The 24648-nt window shown below is 44.8% G+C and overlaps 1 protein-coding gene across 2 annotated transcripts in view; it reads right to left on the bottom strand.

Moving 5' to 3' along the window:
* Window positions 1-24648, bottom strand: part of ETV6 (ETS variant transcription factor 6) — a 285447-nt gene that overhangs the window by 38002 nt on the left and 222797 nt on the right. For both annotated transcript variants that reach the window (XM_040235194.1, XM_040235195.1), the window contains exons 3-4: window positions 17271-17435; window positions 208-342 (exon numbers count right to left, since the gene is read on the bottom strand). In XM_040235194.1, coding sequence (XP_040091128.1) covers window positions 208-342; window positions 17271-17435 — 300 coding nt within the window. The remainder of the gene's footprint in view (window positions 1-207; window positions 343-17270; window positions 17436-24648) is intronic.

Below are 24648 nucleotides of genomic sequence, written 5' to 3'. Positions count from 1 at the left end.
TATCTCATCTCCTCCCCGAGACTGGGAGTAGCAGAGAAGCAAAGAGAGATCTTATTCACCTTGGCATTTCCCCTAGGGTCTCAAACACAACCAGTACTCAATAAATGCTGGCCAAATGAAAAATGAATCACGTGAATAAGAAGAGAGAGACAGCGGAAGCTCTGGGGTTGGGCTACATCTCGGATGAGAAAGACACCTCCCGGGTACCTTCTTCATGGTTCTGATGAAGGATGACTTCCTGCTGTGTGTGTATCGAGTTTCCGGGGTGGAAGAACGGTGAGAAAAGAATCCGAGGTTTCCTCTGCTTCAGAATATGCTGAAGGAGTTCATAGAGCACATCACCTGGAGAGAAAAAGGAGAGAGAAACAGGGAAATGGGAGTGTTCTGTTCAATAACTATTTGCTGAGCTCTGACTGTGCCTGGCACTGTCTTAAAGACACAATGTTGAGGAAGGTAGGTCTGTCCACGGGGAGCTTACAGGGGATAGGATGTGGCACTAATAATACCCAGAAGGTCAGAGCCACGTGGGACTTTTAAAAAACTTTTTTGATTATGAAAATCATATACAAAAAAGGAATAGGAAGGGAGAAAGAAAACAAAAGTCATCTATAATCCTATTCCTAAGAAACAAGAACCCTGTTAATACTATATACAGTATGTTTTTGCTGAATCCATGCTTTCAAACTATGGTGCTAGAGAAGACTCTTGAGAGTCCCTTAGACAGCAAGGAGATCAAACCAGTCAATCTTACAGGAAATCAAACCTGAATATTCACTGGAGGGACTGGTGCTGAAGCTGAAGCTCCAATACTTTGGCCAACTGATGCAAAGAACTAACTCGCTGGAAAAGACCCTGATGCTGGGAAAGTTTGAGGGCAGGAGGAGAAGGGGGTGACAGGATGAGATGGCTGGATGGCATCACTGATTCAATGGATATGAGTTTGAGTTTGAGCAAACTCCAGGAGATGGTGAAGGATGGGGAAGCCTGGTGTGCTGCAGATCATTGGTTTGCAAAGAGTTGGACACAACTGAGCGACTGAACAACAACAACAGTATATGATATAGTTACAGAATTAGAATCAAGCTTATCATAGTTGAGGATCTTTTTCCCTCCACATCATTCAACTGCTTTAGTAACTGTAATATAACAGCCTATCATAGGGATGTACCAGACTTTATTGGAAACTTAACTTGTCCCAACTTATTGCTATTCCTTTTATTTAAAAAAATCCTTTTTGTATCTATTTGCATTTCAGATTATTCAAAGAAGATAAAGTCATTAAGGATGAAAAGTTTTAATGTTTCAATGACAACTCATAGATTCTTCATAGAAATCTTCCCAACAGGGGAAAAGAAAAAAAATGACTTTTTCTAATCCATCCCAATCCCAGGCAGGAAAAGAATAAATATGGAAAAAAAAAATTACAAGTCCAATCAGAGGTGATAACTATTAATATTAAAGATACCCTATAATGAACTAGCATATTCTGGGAAGCTAAAACTTATGCTTCCTTCTAAAAATACACATAGGCATTGCTCCCAGGTTCTCCCATCTCTAAAAACCATCTTTGGATGTCAGCCTCTCGCAGAGGATGGTAGGGGCTGGTTTAAACTGGGGGCCTTCTGTGCTGATATATTTTGTATTTGAAGTGTCCACTGAGTAGTTAATTAGCACAAAAAAAAAAAAAAAAGAAAGAAAGAAAGAAAGAAAGAAAGAAAAGCTGTAAAGCTGTCCTGGTGCTGTCCCTCCCCTTTGACTTAGCTCCAAGTTCAAAAACGCAGGTGGGTGCCTCAACACCCCTTCGACGTGGGTGATTAATCTTAAAAATACCACAGGCTTTTCTGACTGTCCCCCTACGCCCTTCCACACACAGATACGCAGTCAACAATTGTACCAAACAATGGGCTTTTTGTCTCTAATTTTAGCCATTTTTAACAGATACTTTAATTAACAACTTAATTTAACTGCATATTTTGGGCTATGGCTAAATTTTTTTTTCCCTTCAACTCAGTCTGAACCTGAGAAACACTCCAAATGAATTTCTTTGTTTCTGCAAACTTCTGCACCTTTTCTATCTGTATCAAATAAAGCTCCTCGATAGCCCGTCCTAAGTGATTCCTGAGATGCCCTTGGGTTTCGCTTTTGTTTCTTCCTCTATCTTTGAATTGTGGTTGTTATATTAATATAACTTACTGCCACTATTAGGGAATGGCAACCCACTCCAGTATTCTTGCCTGGAGAATCCCATGGACAGAGGAGCCTGGTGGGCTACAGGGGTCAAGAAGAGTTGGACACAAGTGAACAACTTACACTTTTACTGCCACTATTTACGACTGTGACCAAACAGAGCAAAAAGCCTTTAAGACCTGAAGACCTTATGTCACTGGGTCTTTCCTTTCATTGACACAGGCGAGGAGCCGCATAGGTGTTCTGAACCAGACTTGAGAACGTTGTGTGTTTAAGGGAGAGCGATGACACACAACTGCGTGTGGCTGGGAAAGGCTCTGGAGCTCATCTAATTCAGACCCAGTAGTCATGGTGATGCTGTTGCTGACGAGATGAGGCTACAGAGCCTGAAATACCGTCCTATTTTAATGATTCATATTTTAATCGCTCACAAAAATAAGTCCCTAATCAACACTTTGTTTCTTGGGGTTTAGCGTAAATGTCTTCCTGAACTTTTCCCATTTACATGGCCTCGCATAGCTGGTGTTCTATCCCGTGGGTTTAAGCAAAGCTTTATTTCGGTAGTAGCCCAAGAGAAAATGAAAACTCTGAAAAAAAAAAAAAAAGTGTTCCAGATGATTACTAAGAAAAATGGGCAGTAATTAATTTGCCTGTTTAGAAAGGGGAGGCCAGGAAATGCAGATTGAGTGTGTGTGAGGGTGGTGGACTCTGCTGGTTTGGAGGTAGGCTGGTGTGCGGGGAGGGCCCTGGGGCCCGGGCTGCGGGACGAGCCTCGCTGCACCAGGCAACCTTGAGGAGGTCCCTGAACTTTCTGAGAAATGCAAACGTCCTCCTCAGAGGAGGATGTGGAGCAGCAGGGTCTGGGTGCATGTGACACCTGGCCCCTCCTTGGAGGTCACTCCAAGGGCTCTGAGTGGGGAGCGGGCATAACTTTCCTTTCCATTTCTCTGTGGGTACAGAGAAAGCGAGTCAACAAAGCGGATGTCCTTTAAGATGTCCTCATCTGTGAAACGGCAGTATTAGTAGCATCTGGGCTTCTCTGATAGCTCAGCTGGTAAAGAATCCACCTCCAATGCAGGTCCTGGGTTGGTAAGATCCCCTGGAAAAGGGATAGGCTACCCACTCCAGTATTCTTGGGCTTCCCTGGTGGCTCAGACAGTAAAGAATCCGCCCACAATGTGGGAGACCTGGGTTCAATTCCTGGGTTGGGAAGATCCCCTGGAGAAGGGAATAGCAACCCACTCCAATATTCTTGCCTGGAGAATTCCATGGACAGAGGAGCCTGGGGGGTGCTACCGACCATGGGGCCACAAAGAGTCAGACACAACTGAGCGACTCAGCACAGCACAGCACAGTAGCATCTCCCTCCCAGGAGGGCTTCGCAGGTGGCTCAGTGGTAAAGAACCTGCCTGCCGATGCAGGAGATGTGGGTTCAAGCACTGGGTTGGGAAGATCCCCTGGAGAAAGGAAAGGAAAGGAAAGTGAAGTCGCTCAGTCGTGTCTGACTCTTTGTGACCCCATGGACTGTAGCATACAAGGCTCCTCCGTCCATGGGATTTTCCAGGCAAGGCCACTGAAGTGGGTTGCCACTTCCTTCTCCAGGGGATCTTCCTGAGCCAGGGACTGAACATTGCAGGCAGATGCTTTACCGTCTGAGCCACCAGGGAAGCCTCACTTGGACAGAGGAGCCTGGCAGGCTACAGTCCTGGGGTCACAAAGAGTTGGACATGATTGAGCAGCTAAACAACCACCACCACCTTTCAGGGTGCCTATGAGGACCCAACGACGTAATCACGTAATGTACTCATCACAGCATCTGGCAAACAGTGAGAACCCAGCAAACACCAGTTGCTGTGTGACTGCCACTATCTCCACTACTATTACAGATATTATTAACGTGGTCTAGGACAGCCCTGTGGATCCTGTGGGAGAACGAAGCAGGAGTGTCTGGGTCATGGCCATGTTTATGTTCCCCTCTCAGAAAGGGCAAGGTGGACTGAGGCCGTTCCCCCATCTTGGTCTCTCTGGACGCCTCACCCTGGCTTGATGGGCTAAGCGCGGCCAACCTGTGCTCTGCCCTGTACTTCCCCAGGCCCTTGTGCTGCCTCTCTGCAGCCTTTCATCCCAAAATTGGCAAAGGGAGCCAGGCAGAGAAGGCTTCTCTCTGAGTGAGTGGGGCAGAGGAGGTCAGGCAGAGCTCGGCCAGTTCCTTACCTAAATTGCAAGAACTGGTAAGACAGCATTCAGAAGTGGCACCTGTGACAACTAGCTAAAGGGTGGGAGCCTGGGCCCAGGGTCCCAGGTTAGGGAAAGACATAATTCTAAGACCGCAGAGTACTGAACCAGTCCATCCACAGACATGTTTCCTTGGCGACCAGGAGCTCAGTTGGGGAACGTGGCTGGCTTAGCACAAACATCACTACTCTGGGGCAAAACCAATCCACTGCGTGTGTTGTTGTGTGTGCCTGGCAGGAATATTTTGTGGCCAATAATGACTTGGAATCTTAGGATTCTACAAGTTTCTTAGATGGATTCGAACTTGTGTTCAGCAAAAGCCCCCTGCCAAGAAGTAGCTTTGGCTGAGTACTTCCGTGACGGGCAGCGGGCCACTGCATAAGCAAACCATTTTTGGACAGCTCTAGTCGCTAGAAGGCTCTTCTGCTGGGCTGGAAGCTGGCGTCCTCTGTAATCTCACATACCTCGGTTCCTAGTTTTTTGGCTTTTGGAGCAGCACAGCACGTGTGTCCTGTCTGCAACAGTTTCCTAAATAAATAAAGGTGCCCCCCCCCCCCCAATCCTTTTCCATCTTCACTGGCTCCCAGTTCCTCCAGCACCCAGTATGCTTTCTGGCTGGCTACATTCTGAAAATCTTCATATACACAGGAGATGACATCTCGAAAGTGATATTAACAAAAAGATCTCTGGAATAAAGAAGATATTTAAAAGGAAGTTATATTTATTTGCCTGCTGTATAAAGAGCATGAGCCACAGTGCTATGTATCTAACAAAGCGAATGACCACTGGCCTGAATTCAAGGCACTTGTTCAAGAAACTCTTGGCCTATTCAATCCTTGATAAATCTTCCCTGTCTTCCCAGAAAAGACATAACTAGTACTAACCCTAAAAGATGCTTCCATTGTACTAAGCAATGAAACCAAGGCTATTGTTTAAGGGACAATAGCTTTTGTTGGTTTCTCCCTCTATCTTCATGTATCCACATGCACAAGTGGGTTTGTTGTGAAGCTAGTGAGTTTCAGGGGCCTTCGTTTGCATAGTCCCATGAAAGGAAACCTAAGGGGCTTTCCTGCCAGGCTCAGTGGTTAGGGATCCACCTGCCAATGCAGGGGTCGTGGGTTTGATCCCTGGTCCAGGAAGAGCCCACATGCCCATGGGGCAACTAAGCCCCTGCTCCACAACTACTGAAGCCCACACGGCCTACAGCCTGTGTTCAGCAACAAGGGAAGCCACCACAGTGAGAAGCCTGCACACTACCACTAAAGAGGAGCCCCACTCGTCACAACTGGAGAAGGCCCGTGCACAGCCACGGAGAGCCGGCACACCAAAATTAAAAAAAAAATAGCCCACTTATCACAACTAGAGAAGGCCCGTGCACAGCAACGGAGAGCCGGCACACCATAAATTAAAAAAAAAAAAAAAGGAAACCCAGAACTGCGTGTCTTCAAGTTATAACTTCAGGTCCTATAAACCCTAGATATACTCCTAGATACATGCATACACACACACACAGAAACCCACAAACTAAACACATACACAATTTTGTATCAGTGACCTTGATGTTAAAACCTAGGCATCTACTTTGAGAATCCTAAATTCTATTGTTTTATTTGCAATTTGTTTGAAACAAACAGTAGAGAGAGTGAACAAAACTGCTGCAAGTTGCCTCAGCAATTTTACTAGTGTCTGAAGAGCAAGAACATAAAGATACTGTTTAGAGGGTTAATAAACTTACCTAGGTTTCTTTACTTTTAGAAGGAAGAGCTTGGGCTCTGGAGCAAGGGAGTCCCAGGTTTGAATCCCGGTTTCTCTATTCATCAAATGCATGTCCTGAGGCAAACTACCTTTTCTCTTTGAGCCTTAGGTCAAGGCTTAAATATTCTTTTGTATCAAATGAGAACAATGCCTAGACTTGGCAGGGCTGTTACGAGGATTAAATGATATGATGTGAATGAGCGTCGGCCCCAGGTCTGCTCAGGAGATGGTATTCCTTGTGACTATGATGATTATTAACCGACATGTCTCCAAAAAAATCTGGAAACTATTTGCTCTGCTTCAATACTTTTTGTCTTTCAAGGACACACGTAAGTTTCATAAGGTCACACTCAGAAGAATGGAATTTTTTTTCCAGCTGACGTCATTTCTCACATATTTCTAGTTCACCGTTTCTTTCCCTGTCCTAGGATGCAGTGTATCTTCAACTTCTTCCTATGGGTTTCTTCCCTTTAGCATTTAAGCAGCTTCAAGTGTTTTCTGTCTTCTACCCCCCCCCCCCACCGGCCTCATCTTCCCCTCCAGGTGCTGTCCCTGTTTCTCTTCCCATCGCAGCCAAACTCCCCGAGGAGCTGTCCAACTCTGTTATCATCACGCCCCTCTCCGTGCACTCCTCTGGGCCCTCTGGTCTCCACTCCAACCCTCTCCAAAGTGCTTCTTTATAAAAAATTGAGGTACAGTTGCTTTACAATGTTGTGTTGATCAGCTAATCATGGACGTATATCCCCTGCCTATCTGCAGGAATCGAGATGCAGATGTAGGGAACGGACATGCGGACACGGGGTGGGGGAGGGGATGACCTGGGAGACTGGGACTGAGGTGCGTGCACCACCGTGTGTAACACAGCTGCTGCTGCTGCTGCTAAGTTGCTTCAGTCGTGTCCTACTCTGTGCGACCCCACAGACGGCAGCCCGCCAGGCTCCTCTGTCCCTGGGATTCTCCAGGCAAGGGTACTGGAGTGGGTCGCCATCGCCTTCTCCAGTGTAACATAGCTAGCTAGTGGAAACCTGTCACACAGCTCAGGAAGCTCAGCTTGGTGCTCTGTGATGACCCAGAGGGGTGGGATGGGGGAAGGAGGGAGGAAGGTACAAGGGTGCTCTTGCCGAGGTCACCTCCAGGTCATCAAAGCCAAAGGGCGATGTACTTGCCTCTCAGCATCATCATCAGCACTAGTCACTGTCTCCCTTTGCTTAGAACACCCCGCAGCTTCAGACACGCCTCACCTTCTGGGTTTCTGCTCTCACTGCTTCCTCACCCTGTAAGGTTCCCAGGCCTCTCATCGCCTTTCTCCTGGGTCATCTCAGCCCCTCCATGGCTGCCGTCAGCTGGTCTCCACTACATCTGCTCCAGACACCCCTCCTCACCTTCAGAACCTTCGGTTACCTCCTACACACATCCTCCTGCCTGCCACCCGAGCACCACACATCTTATGTGTTCGACATCAACGCCTTTACAACCCTCGGTGCTTCCTAGTGCTGTAAATCCCCAGCTGACTGGGTCAGAAACAGGACTCATCCTCGACTCTCTCCTTCTCATTCAGCATCAGCAAGACTTACAGACTCTGCCTTCTAAATATTCCTTGAATCACCTGCTTTTCCCTGCTGGATCTTAGTTTCAGTCACTTGCCATCGCGTCTACCGACTGCCCTACATCCCACTTCTCAGTTCTGTGTTTCATCATGCCAGTCTCTGCTTCAGACCGTGAATGGCTTCCACCTGTCTTTAAAATAACATTTAAAGTTCTGAACATGATCCACAAGGCCTGTATGATCTACTGAAGTGACTCAATGAATGGCTGTAAAGCTACAGTGTATTCCTCTATATTTATATTCTCCATATTTTTTTAAAGCCTGTCAGTTCCCTACTGGAGGTACTATGGGCATTTCCAGTTTTCACTGTCATGAATAGAATTATTAAGGGTATCTTTTTCGACTTCCTATTGGATTGCTTCCATGGGATTTTTCTTTTCCTAAAACGGTGTTATCAGTGAAAGGGTACAATTAGTTTTAAAGTTCTTATTATACACTGCTGATTCTCCAGAAGAATTGGACCAAGGCAGAGTGCCATTGACAGGGGTACCCAGAGCCCCTCCCTGTGGGGTTTCACAGCGTTTACCTTCTTGAGTTCAGTAGGTTTAAAGCGGAATCTTCACATTATTAAAAGCTGGCATTTTTCAGAGGTGACAATTTACTATGTACACATCCTCCTACGAAGATGATCAGAAGTAACACATTCTTACATGTGCAAAGCGTTCTCTTTTCTTTTTTTCTCTCTTCTGTTTTTATTCAGAGATTTTAGTTTCCCTCTGATCAGTTACAAGAAAATAACAGCATATATGGTGTGGGAAGGACACTATTCAACTCTCTGCTGTTCTTTCCTGCCTGTGACAGGTTCAAAGTGACATCTGAGGCCTCAGTCACTTCAGTTTCATCATAAATTCAACAGTGAAAACACCAACTCAGACACAGGCCTGGGAGAGCCCACTGGTGGTCTAAGAACATTCCCATCGTGGGACTGTTTGGCATTCCAGCTCTGCTCTATCTTCGTTTCCAAGCATTCCACTCAATCCATTTTTATAGCCTGATTGAATTACAAATCTTTTAATTTAATACAGAGTGCTTTCTGTGACCATAAAAATAAATTCCTCTTTCACTTAGGAACAAATATTTGAAATTTATTTGATATCTATGTCTTGGACACAGAGATCCTGTGGAAAAAAAAAAGGGAGCAGGTTGTGGGAAAATTGGGATATTATATATATATATAAAAAATACATATCTAACATAAATATTTTATACATATTTAAATATTTACTTATTTATTTGGCTGAGCCAGGTCTTAGTTGCAGCATGCAGTATTTTTAGTTGTGGTATGTGAAATCTTAATTAGTTGCAGCATGTGGGATCTAGTTTCCAGCCAAGGATTGAACCTAGGCCCCCTGCATTGGGAGCATGGAGTCTTAGCCACTGAACCACCAGGGAAGTCTCTGAATATGATGTTTAAGAGGAGACTCACTCAGGAAGACATCTAGAAGACAACTGCCTTTACTTGCATACAGAAGATAATGTAAGGTAAACCAAAGAATAAGTTTGTGAGAAAACCTAAATATTGTGACATAAGTATGCACTGTCAACTACAGGAAGTACTGTATGTTTCACATGTTAAAATATGACTCTGCATAGCAGAGCGATCAGTCAGTCACCACCACCATTTCACCAATGGGATAAGCGAAATGCTAACAAATTCCGTGACTTTCCTGTAATTGATTTATCTGAGCATTTTGCTGATGGGTAATACACATATTTTTGGCTTGTTTTGCTCAAAGACACAGGAAGAGAAGAGAGAGGCAACTCTGGGTATCTTCAGTCAAGGGTCATGTTTGTTGGAACTCCCACACTTTAGGGCTAAAATTCCCCTCTGTGACCCATGCCCTCAGACCCTGTGACTTGAGACTAAAGCAGCCAGTGGACTCAAGCCAGCAAACCACCTACCACTGCTTAATAGAGATTAATAGGCAGGTTGGTCTCCTAGGAAACATATGTAGATACAGACCAGTATTTAAGTTTAACCTTTAAAAGAAACTTAATATATCTGAAAGTCACAAGCAAAGCACATTTCCAAAGAAAAAGATTCTGGTGGGCTGGAGAGGAAGAAACGCTTTGTAACATCACACTCCAGTATGTTAAAAACTCATTTACTTAGTAAAACCCCAATATATTTTTTGCTGAATTAAACTGAAGGAACTTTGAACGTTTGTTTTTTAAAAAGCACTGATAAAAAGTCTAATATGAATTAAATTAATAACATTTTTTGTTCATTTAAATAAGGAATACATAAATACATCCCACCCACTCCAGTGTTCTTGCCTAGAGAATCCCAGGGACGGCAGAGCCTGGTGGGCTGCCGTCCATGGGGTCGCACAGAGTCGGACACGACTGAAGCGACTTAGCAGCAGCAGCAGCAAATACATCCCACCTGAGTATCTTGCAATGGATAACTCTAAATGAGAGTGTTAATATCAATGCTAACTTGTCTGTTTCTTCGGATTAATGTGTTTTCTCAGAGTCTCAAAGAGGTCAAGTAACAATTGGAGTTATTCATTTCAAGGCATTCAATAAATTCATAAAATTCAATGAAATTCCTTTGAATTGAAACATCCCAGACCATTTAATGTGATAACTACCCAGTTGCCCAAGGACTAGGTAAAATAATCCTGTCTGGGTGAGTTTTATAAAATAGACATTCTTTTACACTTTTCCTTTAACTTTGTGAATATTATAAATTTGTCATCCTGCTATATCCTGATTGGGAGATTATTTCAAAGAAAAGCTACCGTTTATATTCAAACCTGACATCTTCTGTTGGAGATGATATCTTAAACTATATCCCCTGTTTTAGTCTAGTGGTTGAAAAGGGAGGACCTTTGTCCTGAAAGTGGACAGCATAAATGTAGTTTGTTTAATTGGTTGGAGAATGTGGGGTTCATTTGACTGAAGGTATCTTAATAGTTCAACTAATTATAATTCATCGAACTCTTGTTCTCTCCTGTCTACATATGGGATGAGTTGTGTCAAGGAATGTTATTTCTGTGTACAGAGAACATAACTCTGGGTGAGGCCAGGCAGGAAACATGGCCGGGAGGAAGCTGTAAACATCCACTCCTGGTGATGGCCCATCACATCCTTTTGTTTCATTCTAGCAACACTATGACTAGTGAGACACTGCTGCTGCTTTGTCCTAGGCAGCAAAAAAGATTAAAGAAAGACAGGAAAAAACTGGGTAAAGTCTAGGCTTTTTCATGGTATACAGTCATGAAGGAGACTACAGTATCTATTTACTGCCTATAGGTGGGAAGTTGTAATGCTTACGGAAAGCTTAACACTTTCAGTGGTTGAAGTTGGGTTGAACTATAAAGAGAGTTTGGGATCCCCAGGTTGAAAATTCCATTTTATGGACAAGGAAGATAAGAGCAAATGAGGTGATGATATATGTGGTAGAGACATGTGTAGAATCTGGACCTTGTGACATCTACTACGTTGAAGGCAAGAGCAAAGTGGAAGTCAACAGAAGCAGTGTCAAATGTTTCATATGAGAGAGAAACAAGGTTTTCTATTTATACATTGTCTCTACCTAAGGAGAAGGTGAGCAGGTATATCACGCCCTCATCACATTGCTGGCTGGCTACCTACCTCATGGGAAGGGTCATCTCATCTTCTTCTTATTTCTGTCTTCCAATTCCTCTGACAATACTCCTATTCTGTGGCAGGTTTTCTGATAGCCCCTACTGTCAAGTATCACCTTGATATTCTGTCCATGGCTTTCTGGTTGCTGCCTTAAAATTAAATTACCCACAGCATAGATTTATCTTTAGTCTCAGCTCGATGTAATAGGGGATGCTCTGAAATCTATTATTCTCAGCTTGGCCTGGCTTCTGTCTCAGACTTCTGCAGAAAAGGACACATCTTCCTGAATGTTCTGGCATCACTTGGCCAAAATGCCAGGATAACCATTTCATGCCTAAAGCATATTATTTTGGTGTCACTGATTCTGTCCTGGACTTCAGTGTCTCAAATTAGGACTGTACCTGGTTTTCCTGCTTTTAGTGACCCAGTGAATCTACCCTATGCACTGATGGCAAACGTCTATAGAGCAAGTCCCCTACATACAAACCTCCAAGTTGCAAACTTTCAAAAATGTGAATGTGCTTGCCCTCCATCTCTTATTGCTGATGGTCCTTCAGTTCCACCATCTACTGCCTCCTCTCCCTCCTCCAGTCAGCAACTCTTCTTACCTGTTCACTGGATGGCAGCCCCTGTATACCAGCTGTTGGACTACACTACTATACTCTTCAAGGTACTATGCTACTGCTGCTGCTAAGTCACTTCAGTTGTGTCCAACTCTTAGTGACCCCATGGACTGCAGCCCACCAGACTCCTCTGTCCATGGGATTCTCCAGGCAAGAGTACTGGAGTGGGTTGCCATTTCCTTCTCCAGTGCATGAAAGTAAAAAGTGAAAGTGAAGTCACTCAGTCACGTCCAACTCTTAAAGACCCCATGGACTGCAGCCCACCAGCCTCCTCTGTCCATAGGATTTTCCAGGCAAGAGTACTGGAGTGGGGTGCCATTGCCTTCTCCATCAAGGTACTATAGTGTAAGATAAAAAATGCTTTATTTATTGCTTTTTAAAATGTATTATTTGTGTGAAAAGTATTATAAACCTATTACAGTACAGTACTAAATAGCAGATTGTGTTAGTTGGGTACTGAGGCTAACGATGTTGAACTTATGCACAAACTGGGCTTAACGAATATGCTCTCGGAATAGAACTCATTTGTATGTAGGGGACTGACTGTACCAAAGGGAAAGCTTCAATCATATCTTTCTCCCGATCAGAACCTTTCAGTGGTTTCCTATTATTTGCAAAATAACATCCAAACTCCTTAACTGGCTGTAAGATACTCTTGGGTTGGGTCATAATTCAGCTAATATTTATTGAGTGCCAAACAGATGTCATGCCCTGTGCTAGACACTGGAGACACGGCAGCTGAACAGGACGCAGCCTGAACTTTCTACTTTGAGAGAGGATATGGAATAGAAAACAATCTCATGTATCACGGTGTGAACCCTGTGTATGTGTGTCAGGGGCCATGAAAGAATTAGGAAATGTTCTGAGATAAAACAAACTGTGGAAAATTCTGAAAGAGACGGGAATACCAGACCACCTGACCTGCCTCCTGAGAAACTTGTATGCAGGCCGAGAAGCGACAGTTAGAATCAGACATGGAACAACAGACTGGTTCCAAACTGGGAAAGGAGTATGTCAAGGCTGTATATTGTCACCCTGCTTATTTAACGTATATGCAGAGTACATCATGCCAAATGCCAGGCTGGATGAAGCACAGGCTGGAATCAAGATTGCTGGGAGAAATCAATAACTTCAGACATGCAGATGACACCACCCTCATGGCAGAAAGCAAAGAGGAACTAAAAAGCCTCTTGAACATGAAAGAGCAGAGTAAAAAAGCTGGCTTAAAACTCAACATTCAAAAAATGAAGATCATGGCATCTGGTCCCATCACTTCATGGCAAATAGATAGGGAAACAACTGAAACAGTGACAGACTTTATTCTTTTGGGCTTCAAAATCACTGCAGATGGTGACTGCAGCCATGAAATCAAAAGACACTTGCTCCTTGGAAGAAAAGCTATGACAAACCTAGACAGCAAATTAAAAAGCAGAGACATTATTTTACTGGGAAAGGTCCAGCTAGTCAAACCTATGATTTTTCCAGTAGTCATGCATGTGAGAATTGGACCATAAAGAAAGCTGAGTGCCAAAGAACTGATGCTTTTGAATTCTGATGCTGGAGAAGACTCTTGAGAGTCCCTTGGACTGCAAGGAGATCCAACCAGTCCATCCTAAAGGAAATCAGTCCTGAATATTCATTGAAGGACTGCTGCTAAAGCTTGAATACTTTGGCCACCTGATGCAAAGAACTGACTCATTAGAAAAGACCTTGATGGTAGAAAAGACTGAAGGCAGGAGGAGAAGGGGACAACAGAAATGGCTGGACGGCATCACCAACTCGATGGACATGAGTTTGAGCAAGCTCTGGGAGATGGCACAGGACAGGGATGCCTGGCATGCTGCAGTCCATGGGGTCACAAAGAATAGGACAGAACTGAGCGACTGAGCAGAAAAGAGGGTCAACAGGACTTCCCTTGTAATCCAGCTGTTAAGACTCAGGGCTTCCAATGCAGGAGGAACAGGCTCACTCGCTGTCAGGGAAGTAAGATCCCACATGTGGTGCAGCCAAAAGGAAAAAACATGAGGACCAGCACCTCACCCAGACTGAGGCAGCGAGATGTGGAGGAAAGGAAGGTGGAGTGGAACCAGGGATGTGGGGATGGGAGAGTCAGGGAAAGTGTTCCTGGAGAAAGTAGCAGAACTTGAAGAGGCAAGCAGACAAGGGTGAGGGGTGATGAGTAATGATGAACAGTGTTTCAAACGAAAACTTGTCTCCAAGGTCCTCCTCCAAGTGAACTGGCCTCACTTCCTCTTCAACCCTTTTCCCTCCTGCTTCTTGCTCACCTTTCAGAGCTTTCAAAGTCTGGCTCGGCTACCACACAACTGAGCCTCATCTGACAACCCGGCTGGAAATCACTTCTCTGTCCCTTAACTTCCTCAGCCAGCTCTCTTGTCCTCTGGCATGGAGCTACTCAGGGAACACTCACAGAATGAATTTCTACTGCTCTCTTAACCATGGCTACGACGACCATGTCCCAACTAGCGCAACAGCCTAACACTGCCTCTTCCATCTCCAGGTGGGCTTCCTCACGGCCACCCAAGCCCACTAAGTTAACGGTGCCCCAGTGACCAGTCATGCAGCCCATCTTTCACGTTCCAGACCAGCTCCACTCTTTTTCTGAGGCCCATTCGTTCTGCTTTCTCCTTCCCCAGCTGCCTCTGCCTTCAGGTTCAGTGTGATCCTGCCTTCAGTGGGGTGGCAGGCTCCCTTCCAGCCTCCCACATGGCTCACCCTGCAAAGACTCGACAAACTGGCAAGGATGTACTGACAGGTTTGGTATGTCTCTGCTCCCGGCTTTAAGGAAAGTTGAGAGGTCACTGGAGAAATAAAAAATCAGCAACAAAAAGGAGCACCTGACGATGTTTCTGTGGCAGCCTGGATACGAAGGGAGTTTGGAGGAGAATGGACATATGTATATGTATGACTAAGCCCCTTTGCTGTCCACCTGAAACTATTATATCACTGTTTATCAGCTATAAGTAAGTAAGTAAAGTCACTCAGTCGTGTCCGACTCTTTGTGACCCCATGGACTGCAGCCCCCCAGGCTCCTCAGTCCATGGGATTCTCCAGGCAAGAATACTGGAGTGGGTTGCCATTTACTTCTCCAGGGGATCTTCCCGACCCAGGGATCGAACCCGGGTCTCCCGCATCGGAGGCAGACGCTTTAACCTCTGAGCCACCAGGGAACCAGCACAAAACAGAAAGTTAAAAAAAAAAGGGGGGGCATACCTGAGATATGAGGGGAGGCAGAGGCAGATTTACAAAGAGGAAAGCATGCCCAAGGTCTAAATCAAGTCAACTTAAAACGCATCATTGTGTTTTCCTTTGTTTGCCCGACATGAGTGACTTTTCCTGAACACTGAGGAGCTAGCGTGCTTTTCCCTTCAGCTGGGTAACCTTGCCCCTTTGAGTTTAATCTCTGAGTTTCCACTGGAACAGAAAAGGGAAGTGTTTTTGCATTAAATTAAAAGGAACTCTCAAGGTTCCTTTCAGGTTGGTTTTATTTATTTATATTGTTGTTTTACAGTTTTCTTATCCTGAGGCTACAGAAAGAATCAATGATGGAAGATGAAATGTTTCAAGTATGTCTGTGTCCCTTCTAAAACCTTCACAGTGCCCTGGTTTTCAGCTGTAGACGTTTTCAAGTTTCCATGAACATCTGTACTTCTGCGGGAAACTTCCCTTTTATCATTTCCTCCTCTAAACGGTTCTGCTGCAACTGGGAAGAGCTGGGGCGACACTATAGTTCTATACACATCCTTATCTTGCCCTGTGTGACAGGCCGTTTCCTCAGGACGGTTAGCTAGTTTATTAACTCCTGGCTGGCCTCCAGGAGTAAATAAGGGTGAACATAGTTGGGGACAAAGCCAAGACCTTGTGTGGGACCTTTGCCCTTAAGTCAAGGAAGAAGGGTCTCTGCCAGACAAGTGACATCAAAGTGGGGGTAGCAAGGTGACTTGACAGAGGCAGGACCCGTGGGTCCTTGAATAACTGTCCTCAAGAGGCAGAAACCTGAGACCAAGGCTCCCCTTGGCCGTGTGGAGTTCCCAAACCTCTTCTAAAAATCCATCAAGGGGACTTCCTCAGTGGTTCAGTGGTGAAGACTTCACCTTCCAACACAAGGGGAGTGGGTTCAATCCCTGGTCGGGGAGCTGAGATCCCACATGCCTTGCAGCCAAAACATAACACAGAGGCAATATTGTAACAAATTCAATAAAGACTTTGGAAATGTCCACATCACAAAAAATTTAAGAAAAAAAAATCCATCAAGTGTGAGAAATGAAATTAGAAAGTCTGTTTGAGTTCTTATCCGTATCAGCAATACATTTTGCAGGTACCAAAGCTTCTTACTGAAGGAAACTTTTCCATGTGGTTTTAGAAGCCCTTATTTAGACAAATCTTTCTTGTTAGATGTGCCAGAGGGAACGGTCACTTGTATCCTTCAAGAGTTGCACAAATTATTCAGGTTTCCCTGGTGGCTCAGATGGTAAAGAATGTGCCAGCAATGCAGGAAACCTAGGTTTGATCCCTGGGCTGGGAAGATCCCCTGGAGAAGAGAATGGCAACCCACTGCAGTATTCTTGCCTAAAGAATCCCATGGACAGAGGAGCCTGGCGGGCAATCATCCATGTGGTTGCAAAGAGTTGGACATGATTGAGCGACTAATACCAACACACAAACTATTCAATATAAGATTTATTACTTCAAAAAATTCACAACTTCCAGAAGAAATCACCTAAAGCCCTTTGAATTTGGGTCTCAAGCTGCCTGAGTTACAAGGATCTCCACCTTCCCCAGCCCTTCTCACCCATTCTCGTTTCTCCTTCCCCTTCTACTCCTCCTGCCTCAGCTCCACTCATTCCCTGCCGTCTCCTGTCTTTGTTTTGAACTGAGCAGTTTGCATCCTATACTCACTCTCAAGCATCTCTTCTGAAAGGCTTCAGAATCAGAAGCAAGGTGGAGAGAAAGGGCAAGAACAGATTTTCTTCCTTATATGGTGGTACACACGGATCCCTTAAGTTCCAGGGTCTATAGGTCTGAACTAGGTCACTTCTCCTGAAAGTCTCTCCTGGACCTGGAAACCCTTCCTCTTCTCCCCTCACACTGGCCCTCATCAGCAGGATCCGCCCTCCACTAAGCAGGGTCACCGTCCTTGCATTCACGGCGACCTGACGTGGAGATCTCCTGGGAGGGTGGGTGGTGACAAAGGCCAGTGCTGGAGACTAGACTTTCCAGGCTGAGCCCAGGTCCAGAGTCCAGACTCTCACCTGAATGAGGAGACCGGTAGCGAAAGTCCTCTTTGGTCAGGAGTAGGAGAGCCTTGCCGTTCATCTCAAATGTGTTGCTGTCAATCGGCCTTAGAGAAAACTCGTTTTCAGCCCACTTGAGCCACTGGGCTACGTCATCTCTGCTCCAGAACATGGGCTGCAAGCCTGTTGGAGAGAGAGCAAGGCAGAAAGAAAAGAGAAAAAAGATCTCATCAGTTAGACAGCCGAAATAAAGGGAAAAGATTTTTGAATGGTTAACAAAACTGAGTCTCCATGTCTGAAGAGCCCTTAGGGTTCAACTCTGAACTTCAGGTAGAACTCTAGCTGCATGAGTGTCAAAGTGTGTATCAAATGAATTTATTTAGAGGCAAAATGTGTGTGGGGGGGAAGGAATCGCTTTTTTTTGTCTTTAATGAACCATAGGTCTCACAGCCCTGTTCTTCCTTGCTCAGCTCCAGTGCCAGGGGTATGTGGATTTCCAGTCTATCCTGAAGGTGCAGCTCTATGGGGGCCTGAAGCACCTCAGGAGGTGCAGAGTCATAACAATGTCAGTGGGCTCTGGAGGCAACTCTAGAATCACAGGGCTTCCCTGGTGGCTCAGAAGGTAAAGAATCTGCCTGCAATGCAGGAGACCTGGGTTTGATCCCTGGGTTGGGAAGATCCCATGGAGTATGACATGACAACCCACTCAAGTATTCTTGCCTGGAGAATTCCATGCACAGAACTGCTTTGATGGCAGCCCAGTGTCCTTTTGAAGTGAGAATGTTCCAGAATGGGGCTTGACCTGCCAGAGATGTCAAATAATATAGTGTGCCCTGCAACTTCTTCCAGAAGGAGCAACTCACTTGTCTCGGAGACACTATCAGCCTAGCCTCTGGGAATGAGAGGGCAAGGTAAGGATAACAGGTACTTGTTCATGTTCGAACTTCCTGGTGGGGGGTGGCACTTGAACTCTGAGTAGGACCAGGAGTGGTTTGGAGGGAGGGCAGCACCTGGGACCAAGAGGATGGCTCAGGCTGGATCTCTGTCTGGAAGCCTGACTGTGAGTCTGTGTTTTTATTTTATTCTCTGGTTGTTGGAAACCTTTGACATATCATACGAGTGGTTTAGAGAACAGTGATTCTCAAAGTGTGAACCAGGCACCCTTCCAGGTTCCCAAGACCATCTCAGGGTGTCTAAGAAGTCAAAACTCTTTGTAACAATATGAAGAGGTTATTTGTTTTTTCTGTTGTTGTTCTATTCTCAATCTTTCATGAGCATACAGTGGAATTTCCTAGCAGCTACACAGCATGTGATATTAAAGCAGACACAAGAATCCAGCCTTTTTTAAAATGAAGCCAGACATTAAAAAGAGTTGCAAAAATGTAAGATAATGCCACTTTTTCACTGATTTTCTTTTGGTTTTGCAAAACATATTCATAAATACATATTTATGTTAACATATACTTGGCTTATTACTTTTTAGCGAGTTGACACCTATTTTGATATATATTACAACAAATAGTAAAAATTTTTGGTTTTAATTCCCAATACAGTACACATAGATAGATAAAAGGCACATGAGCAAAGCTTTTTGGAGGTCTTCAATAATTTTAAAGGATCGAAAGAAATCCTGAAATCAACTGTTTGAGAACTGATGGATTAAAGCCAGATGCTCAAGAGTGCATTATTCTCTAAAATACTGTATGAACTAATAGCTCAAATACAACAGAATCAATGTTTGGTAAGAGGAACTGCAGTCTTGTTATTTACTGGTGGTTACTTAAACTTGCTAAGGGGACTCTGTGAGTGTGCTCTGACAGCATCCTTCAGTCTGACCCTGGAAAGGACCTTTCACCTGTCAGGCATCACAAAGAACTGGTCTGTTTGGATGGGCTACTTTTCCTCCTGGGTGGATGAGGAAATGGAATAGCTCAGTGCCCTTGAGAAGATCCAGGGCCTCTGGGCAGGACCAGTGGCTCTGTCTTTCAGGCTCCTTTGCAAAGTCTAGTTTTACGGAGTGGCAGCTGGTTTCCTTGAACTCTGGGGGAGTCCTTCTGAAACTGGTCCACTGTGTTGGGCATGGATAAAGAACTATGGGCACTGAAACTAGGGATGAGCTTCCCTGGTGGCTCAGATGGTAAAGAATCTACTTGCTTTGCAGAAGACTCAGGTTTGATCCCTGGCTGGGAAAGATCCCCTGGAGAAGGGAATGGCTACCCACTCCAGTATTCTTGCCTGAAGAATCCCATGGATAGAGGAGCCTGGTGGGCTACAATCCACGGGTTTGCAAAGAGTTGGACACGACTGAGTGACTAACACAGAACATAGAGTTTTTTTCTTGGTTTTTAAGCTTCATAATTTTTTTTTGTCACATAGGGAATAAAGGGGCACTGTAAAATAATACCATGCAATATGTTACTGCTCTATGATCTTTAGAATACACACAGCAATTAAAGAATTCAGGGTTTTGTTTTGGACTCTTGACAGGGCCAAGAAGCAATGCCTATGAAAAATGGTCCTTGGACATGGATGGACTTGGAGGGCCTTATGCTAAGTGAAATAAACTGGAGGAAGACAAATAATGTATGATATCACCTATATGTGGAATCTGAAAAAATATAACAAACTAGTGAATATAACAAAACAGAAGCAGACTGACAGGCATAGAGAAGAAACTAGTAGTTACTAGTGGCAGGGGGGCAACATAGGGGTGGGTGAAGTGGGAGGCACGAAGGATGTACAGGCTCAAGGATGTATGGTACAAGATGGGGAAATATAGCCACTATTCGGTGATAACTGTAATCATTAAGAACTGTATTCTTACAAGTTTAAAAAATGGTTAAAAAAAGTTAAAAAAAAAAGGTTCTTGGACATAGGAGGTACCCCATCTCTTTCCAATGACTTTAAAGATACATATCTGGGACCACAGGGAGGTGGGGATGGGCATGAAAACGGCTCAGCCAAGATCTCAACTTCTGAACCAGTGAAGAAAGGCCTCAAGAGTTGACTTCCACAGTCATGGTGTCACCTCTGAAGAGGAACAGTGGGGTGACTAATTATTAGGGACTTTTCTTCTCCTTCACACGAACAGCCAGAACACAGCCAGCCCTTTGGGGACAAATGTGAGGACTGGCCAAGCGTGGCCGAAGGAAGTGCCTGGTGGTGAGAGGACCACAGAACAGAAGATGCTCGGTCAGAAACAGGAAAAAAGGATGGGGCTGCTTATTGGAAGTGCGAGTGCCAAGGCAAATACAGAACCGAATCCCACTTGGGAGGGGAAACGAGAGTAAAATGCTGAAGTTTCTGCAGAGGAGACACTGAAACAAGAGAGGCGGGTGAGAAGGGGGTGGGGGACGCAAGTAGTAATTTGAGGTTCTTTATATTCTATGGAAGAAAATACTCATGAGTAATCTTTTCCCTAAATACAAGAAGAGTCACACACTCCAAACAGACCTGCTGGTTGAGAACAACTGTTTCTCTTTTCACTTCCCATTAATCTCTCCTACAGCCCAGCCCCCGAAGCAAACAAAACCATAACGCGGAAACCCCCTGGCCAGGGGACCCACTGAAGGCTCTGGGCTTGTGGGCTCAGGGGACCCGGTGAGCCCCAGAAACACCATGGTGATTCCAGCAGTTTTACAAAAGTGACCCCGACAGACCAAGCTACCTGCTGGAGGCCAGGCTACAAACTTATCAGAATCGCCACCGCTCTTCCAAGGAGAGAATGTGGACACATTCACTGAGCTGGAAAGAGGCTTGATAATAAACTCTGGTGTTCGGGACTTCCCGGGTGGTCCAGTTGTTAAGAATCCGCCTGCCAATGCAGGGGGACATGGGTTCAGTCCCTGGACTGGGAAGATTCCACAGTGCCTCAGGACAGCTAAGCCCATGTACAACTACGGAAGCCCGAGTGCCCGAGAGCCCATGCTCTTCAAGAGGAGAAGCCACTGCAGGGAGAGGCCCGTGCACCGCACCTGGAGGGCAGCCCCTGCTCACCGCAACTAGAGAAAGCCCGTGTGCATTCCCTGACCCTCGTACATCCCATTCAGATTCATTTTCAACATCTATTAGGAATTCAGAAAAGACTGAGTGAACTGAACCCTCCCTATTCAAGATTTTGACCCTGGGAGGTTTCTCAAGTTATCAACGAACTAAAAATAGAGCAAAAAATCCTGTAGATCCCTGGAGAAATACATTTATACAAGGGAAGAGTAAGGAGGTGGAGGCGAGACTCTGCTTTTAACTCATCCAGGAAGGCTTTACATCACCAGCTACTTGCTCACGGGCACTCGCTGTGTAGACACTGATCCTGAATAGACAGCTGCTACAGTGCTCTTGCCGGGAAAATCCCATGGGCGGAGGAGCCTGGTGGGCTGCAGTCCATGGGGTTGCTGAGGATTGGACACGTCTGAGCGACTTCACTTTCACATTTCACTTTCATGCATTGGAGAAGGAAATGGCAGCCCACTCCAGTGTTCTTGCCTGGAGAATCCCAGGGACGGGGCAGCCTGGTGGGCTGCCGTCTATGGGGTCGCAGAGTCAGACACGACTGAAGCGGCTTAGCAGCAGCAGCAGCAGTGTAACAGCACATAGGGCAAGAGCAGAAAGGAATGGATCACATGTAACTTGTTTCACACTTATCTCTTGCAACATTAACGAAGGGACTTCCCTGATGGTCAAGTGGCTGACTCCCAGCTCCCAATACAGGGGGCCTGGGTTTGATCGCTGGCCAGGGAAATAGAGCCAGCATGCCATAACCAAACCCTGGCAAAGTCAAATAAATAAATAATTTTTTTTTAAACAATAAAGTTAGAGAACATATATGTTAATGATCATTAGTGAAAAGAAAAAAGACAGAGACCATTATTATACTGTACCTACATCATGTTGCTCCCTGTGCGCATAACAAGCCTGCGAAAGCCACCCTAAGACCTGCATTTGGAATGTCACTTCATTTCAGAGGGTAGCTGAGAATGATTTTATACAGAAGAAATGAACTGCTATGCTTAAGAAAATTACTAAGCATTCCACCGCACTTTTTTTTTTTTCCCCAAGTCGGTCAAGTCAAGTTCATGCGGCCGTACCCTTTAATGACATACCCAGACCCATAAACTTCCTTCTGATAGTTCTCCAATTCCACGTTCAAAGGAGCAGCCACGTTTATCAGTACACACTTAGCCTCATTTCAGACTTTCTGAGTTGTGTTTAAACTAATGATGGAAAGCGTGCCAGGAGTCAGGGACCTGGATCTTACTCCCAGGTCTGCCATTAAGTAACATGTGTTTCTGGGCCAGTCACTCAGTTTCTCTGTGGTTCAGTGGTTTCATCTGTTAAATGAGGGGCTTAGAGTATGTGATCTCTGTTCCATTCTGGGTTTAATATGGTCAACATGCTTCCACTTAATATGAATCCTAAAATCCAAAGAACTTAAGCAGCCAGGACCTTTTTCTACAGAGCAACTTCATGCTCACGACCATGACCCAGAGACTCTGTAACTTCCTGAAGGCTCCTCTGAATCATGGAAAACAGATTAAGTTACTTTAAATAGATGTTGGTGCTTATGAGTGTTTTTATTATATTCTAATTATTGAAAATTTATAGCCTGGTAATAGGTTATAATTACCCAATAATAAACATAACATTTTAAGAAGGTGCTTTCAGGTGGATGACCTCAGGTTATTCTCCAAAAAGCCCTGTGAAACCCATTGCAGTCTCACTTCAAGTTGAAAGATGAGGAAATAGGGGCTCAGAGTCATTAGAGGATTTTGCTGGTTTGCATAATACTCAATTCAAGCTCTTTTGCTGTAGTAAACATTCATCAGAAGCAGCCTTTATCCTAAACGTTCTGTATACACAGAAATTGGCTGCAGAATCAGTGGCTTAGAGGACAGAAGCGGAAAAGACAGAAGGCAACCCCCACCCATCTGACTCATGAGGAAACTAAAGCTGGGAAAAGTGGAGTTTGAACCCTCCTCAAGCTGCTCCAGGTTCCCTGACTCTTTCCAACCTCCCATGGGGTCTCATAACTTAATCTGATGACAAAGAACCATTCTGTCACCTTTGACAGTGAGGAGAGCTATCACTTCCTTGCTTAGTTATCTTGCCTTTGGATTAAACATCCTTCATTGGTCCACACAGAAGTTCAATACTGCCTTTTTCAGAGCCTCACCAGCCTGCCTGCCTCCTCCTGAGATCCTCTGTGGCTCCCATTCCTAAACATAGTACCAGAGGCAGGACTAGAACTTTTGTATCTCTGGACAATGTTTTTATTCATAATAATAGCGAACACTGAGCATTTACGCAAGTGTTCACTACAGGGATGATTCTTTTCATTTTATAGAGGAGAAAACTGCAGTATACAATAAATGGAATTGGTGGGGCTGGGACTGAAAATCAGACCCACTCAACACCCCACCATATGGATTCTCAAGTGGCCCCTTAGACTGAGGTTCCACATTCAACCACCCTCGGATCAAAAATATTCAGAATAAAAAAATTTCGGAAAGCTCCCAAAGGCATAACTCGCATTTGCTGTGTGCTGGCAACTATTCACACTGCGTTTACATCGTAGTCACAACAGATTACACAGCATTTACATTGTGTGAGGAATTATAAAGTTATCTAGAGATGACTTAAAGTACATGGGAAGGTGTGTGTAGGTTATATGCAAATACTATGCGATTTTATGTAAGGGGCTTGAGCATCTATGGATTTTAGTATCTAGCGGGGGTGGGGGGGGGTCCTAGAATCACTCTGCCACGTGGATACCCAGGGATGTCTGGAACAGCAAACACTTAGAAGCATTTACTGTGTGCCAGGTGCTGTTCTAAATGTCTTCTGTTTGTAACTCATGTAATCCCCACAGGGATCCTATACAATAGAAACATTCACCATCCTTATTTACAGAGGAGAAAACTGGAACACTAGGAAGTTAAGCGACTTGGCCGAAGTCACACACCCAGTGGAAGAGCCAACATTTGAACCCAGTCGGTCTAGCCCAAAGTTCCTATTTATTAATTCCTTGCCTCTCTGTCTAAGGTTATTTTGGTGTTTTGGCAGGACATTAAATTAAATTCAGGATTAAAAAAAAAAAAGAGAGAGACAGAGAAGTTTCAGTGATTGTGTGAACTTTCACAGTATTTAAGCAAGTAGGCCCAGGGCACCAACTCGGAAATTCTGTGTCCCTGCTGTGTAACCTCGGACAAGTTTCTTAACCTCTCTGTGTCTCACTTGCCTCAACTGGAGAATGAGGACAACTCTCAAGTTGACAAGCGAGTACCACTGAATCACAGATGATATGTTTGTCAAATGCGCAGATTCCATAAAGCTAGTATAGAGTAAGATGAAACAATGATGATGGAAGATACAAAGGACAGTATTTGGCATAGAGTGAGCA

This window comes from Oryx dammah, unplaced genomic scaffold, assembly GCF_014754425.2.
Source record: "Oryx dammah isolate SB20612 unplaced genomic scaffold, SCBI_Odam_1.1 HiC_scaffold_29, whole genome shotgun sequence".
In the NCBI taxonomy this organism is placed as follows: Eukaryota; Metazoa; Chordata; class Mammalia; order Artiodactyla; family Bovidae; genus Oryx; species Oryx dammah.
Note: the sequence above shows the minus strand (reverse complement) of the source record. Positions and strands in the feature narration are given on the sequence as shown.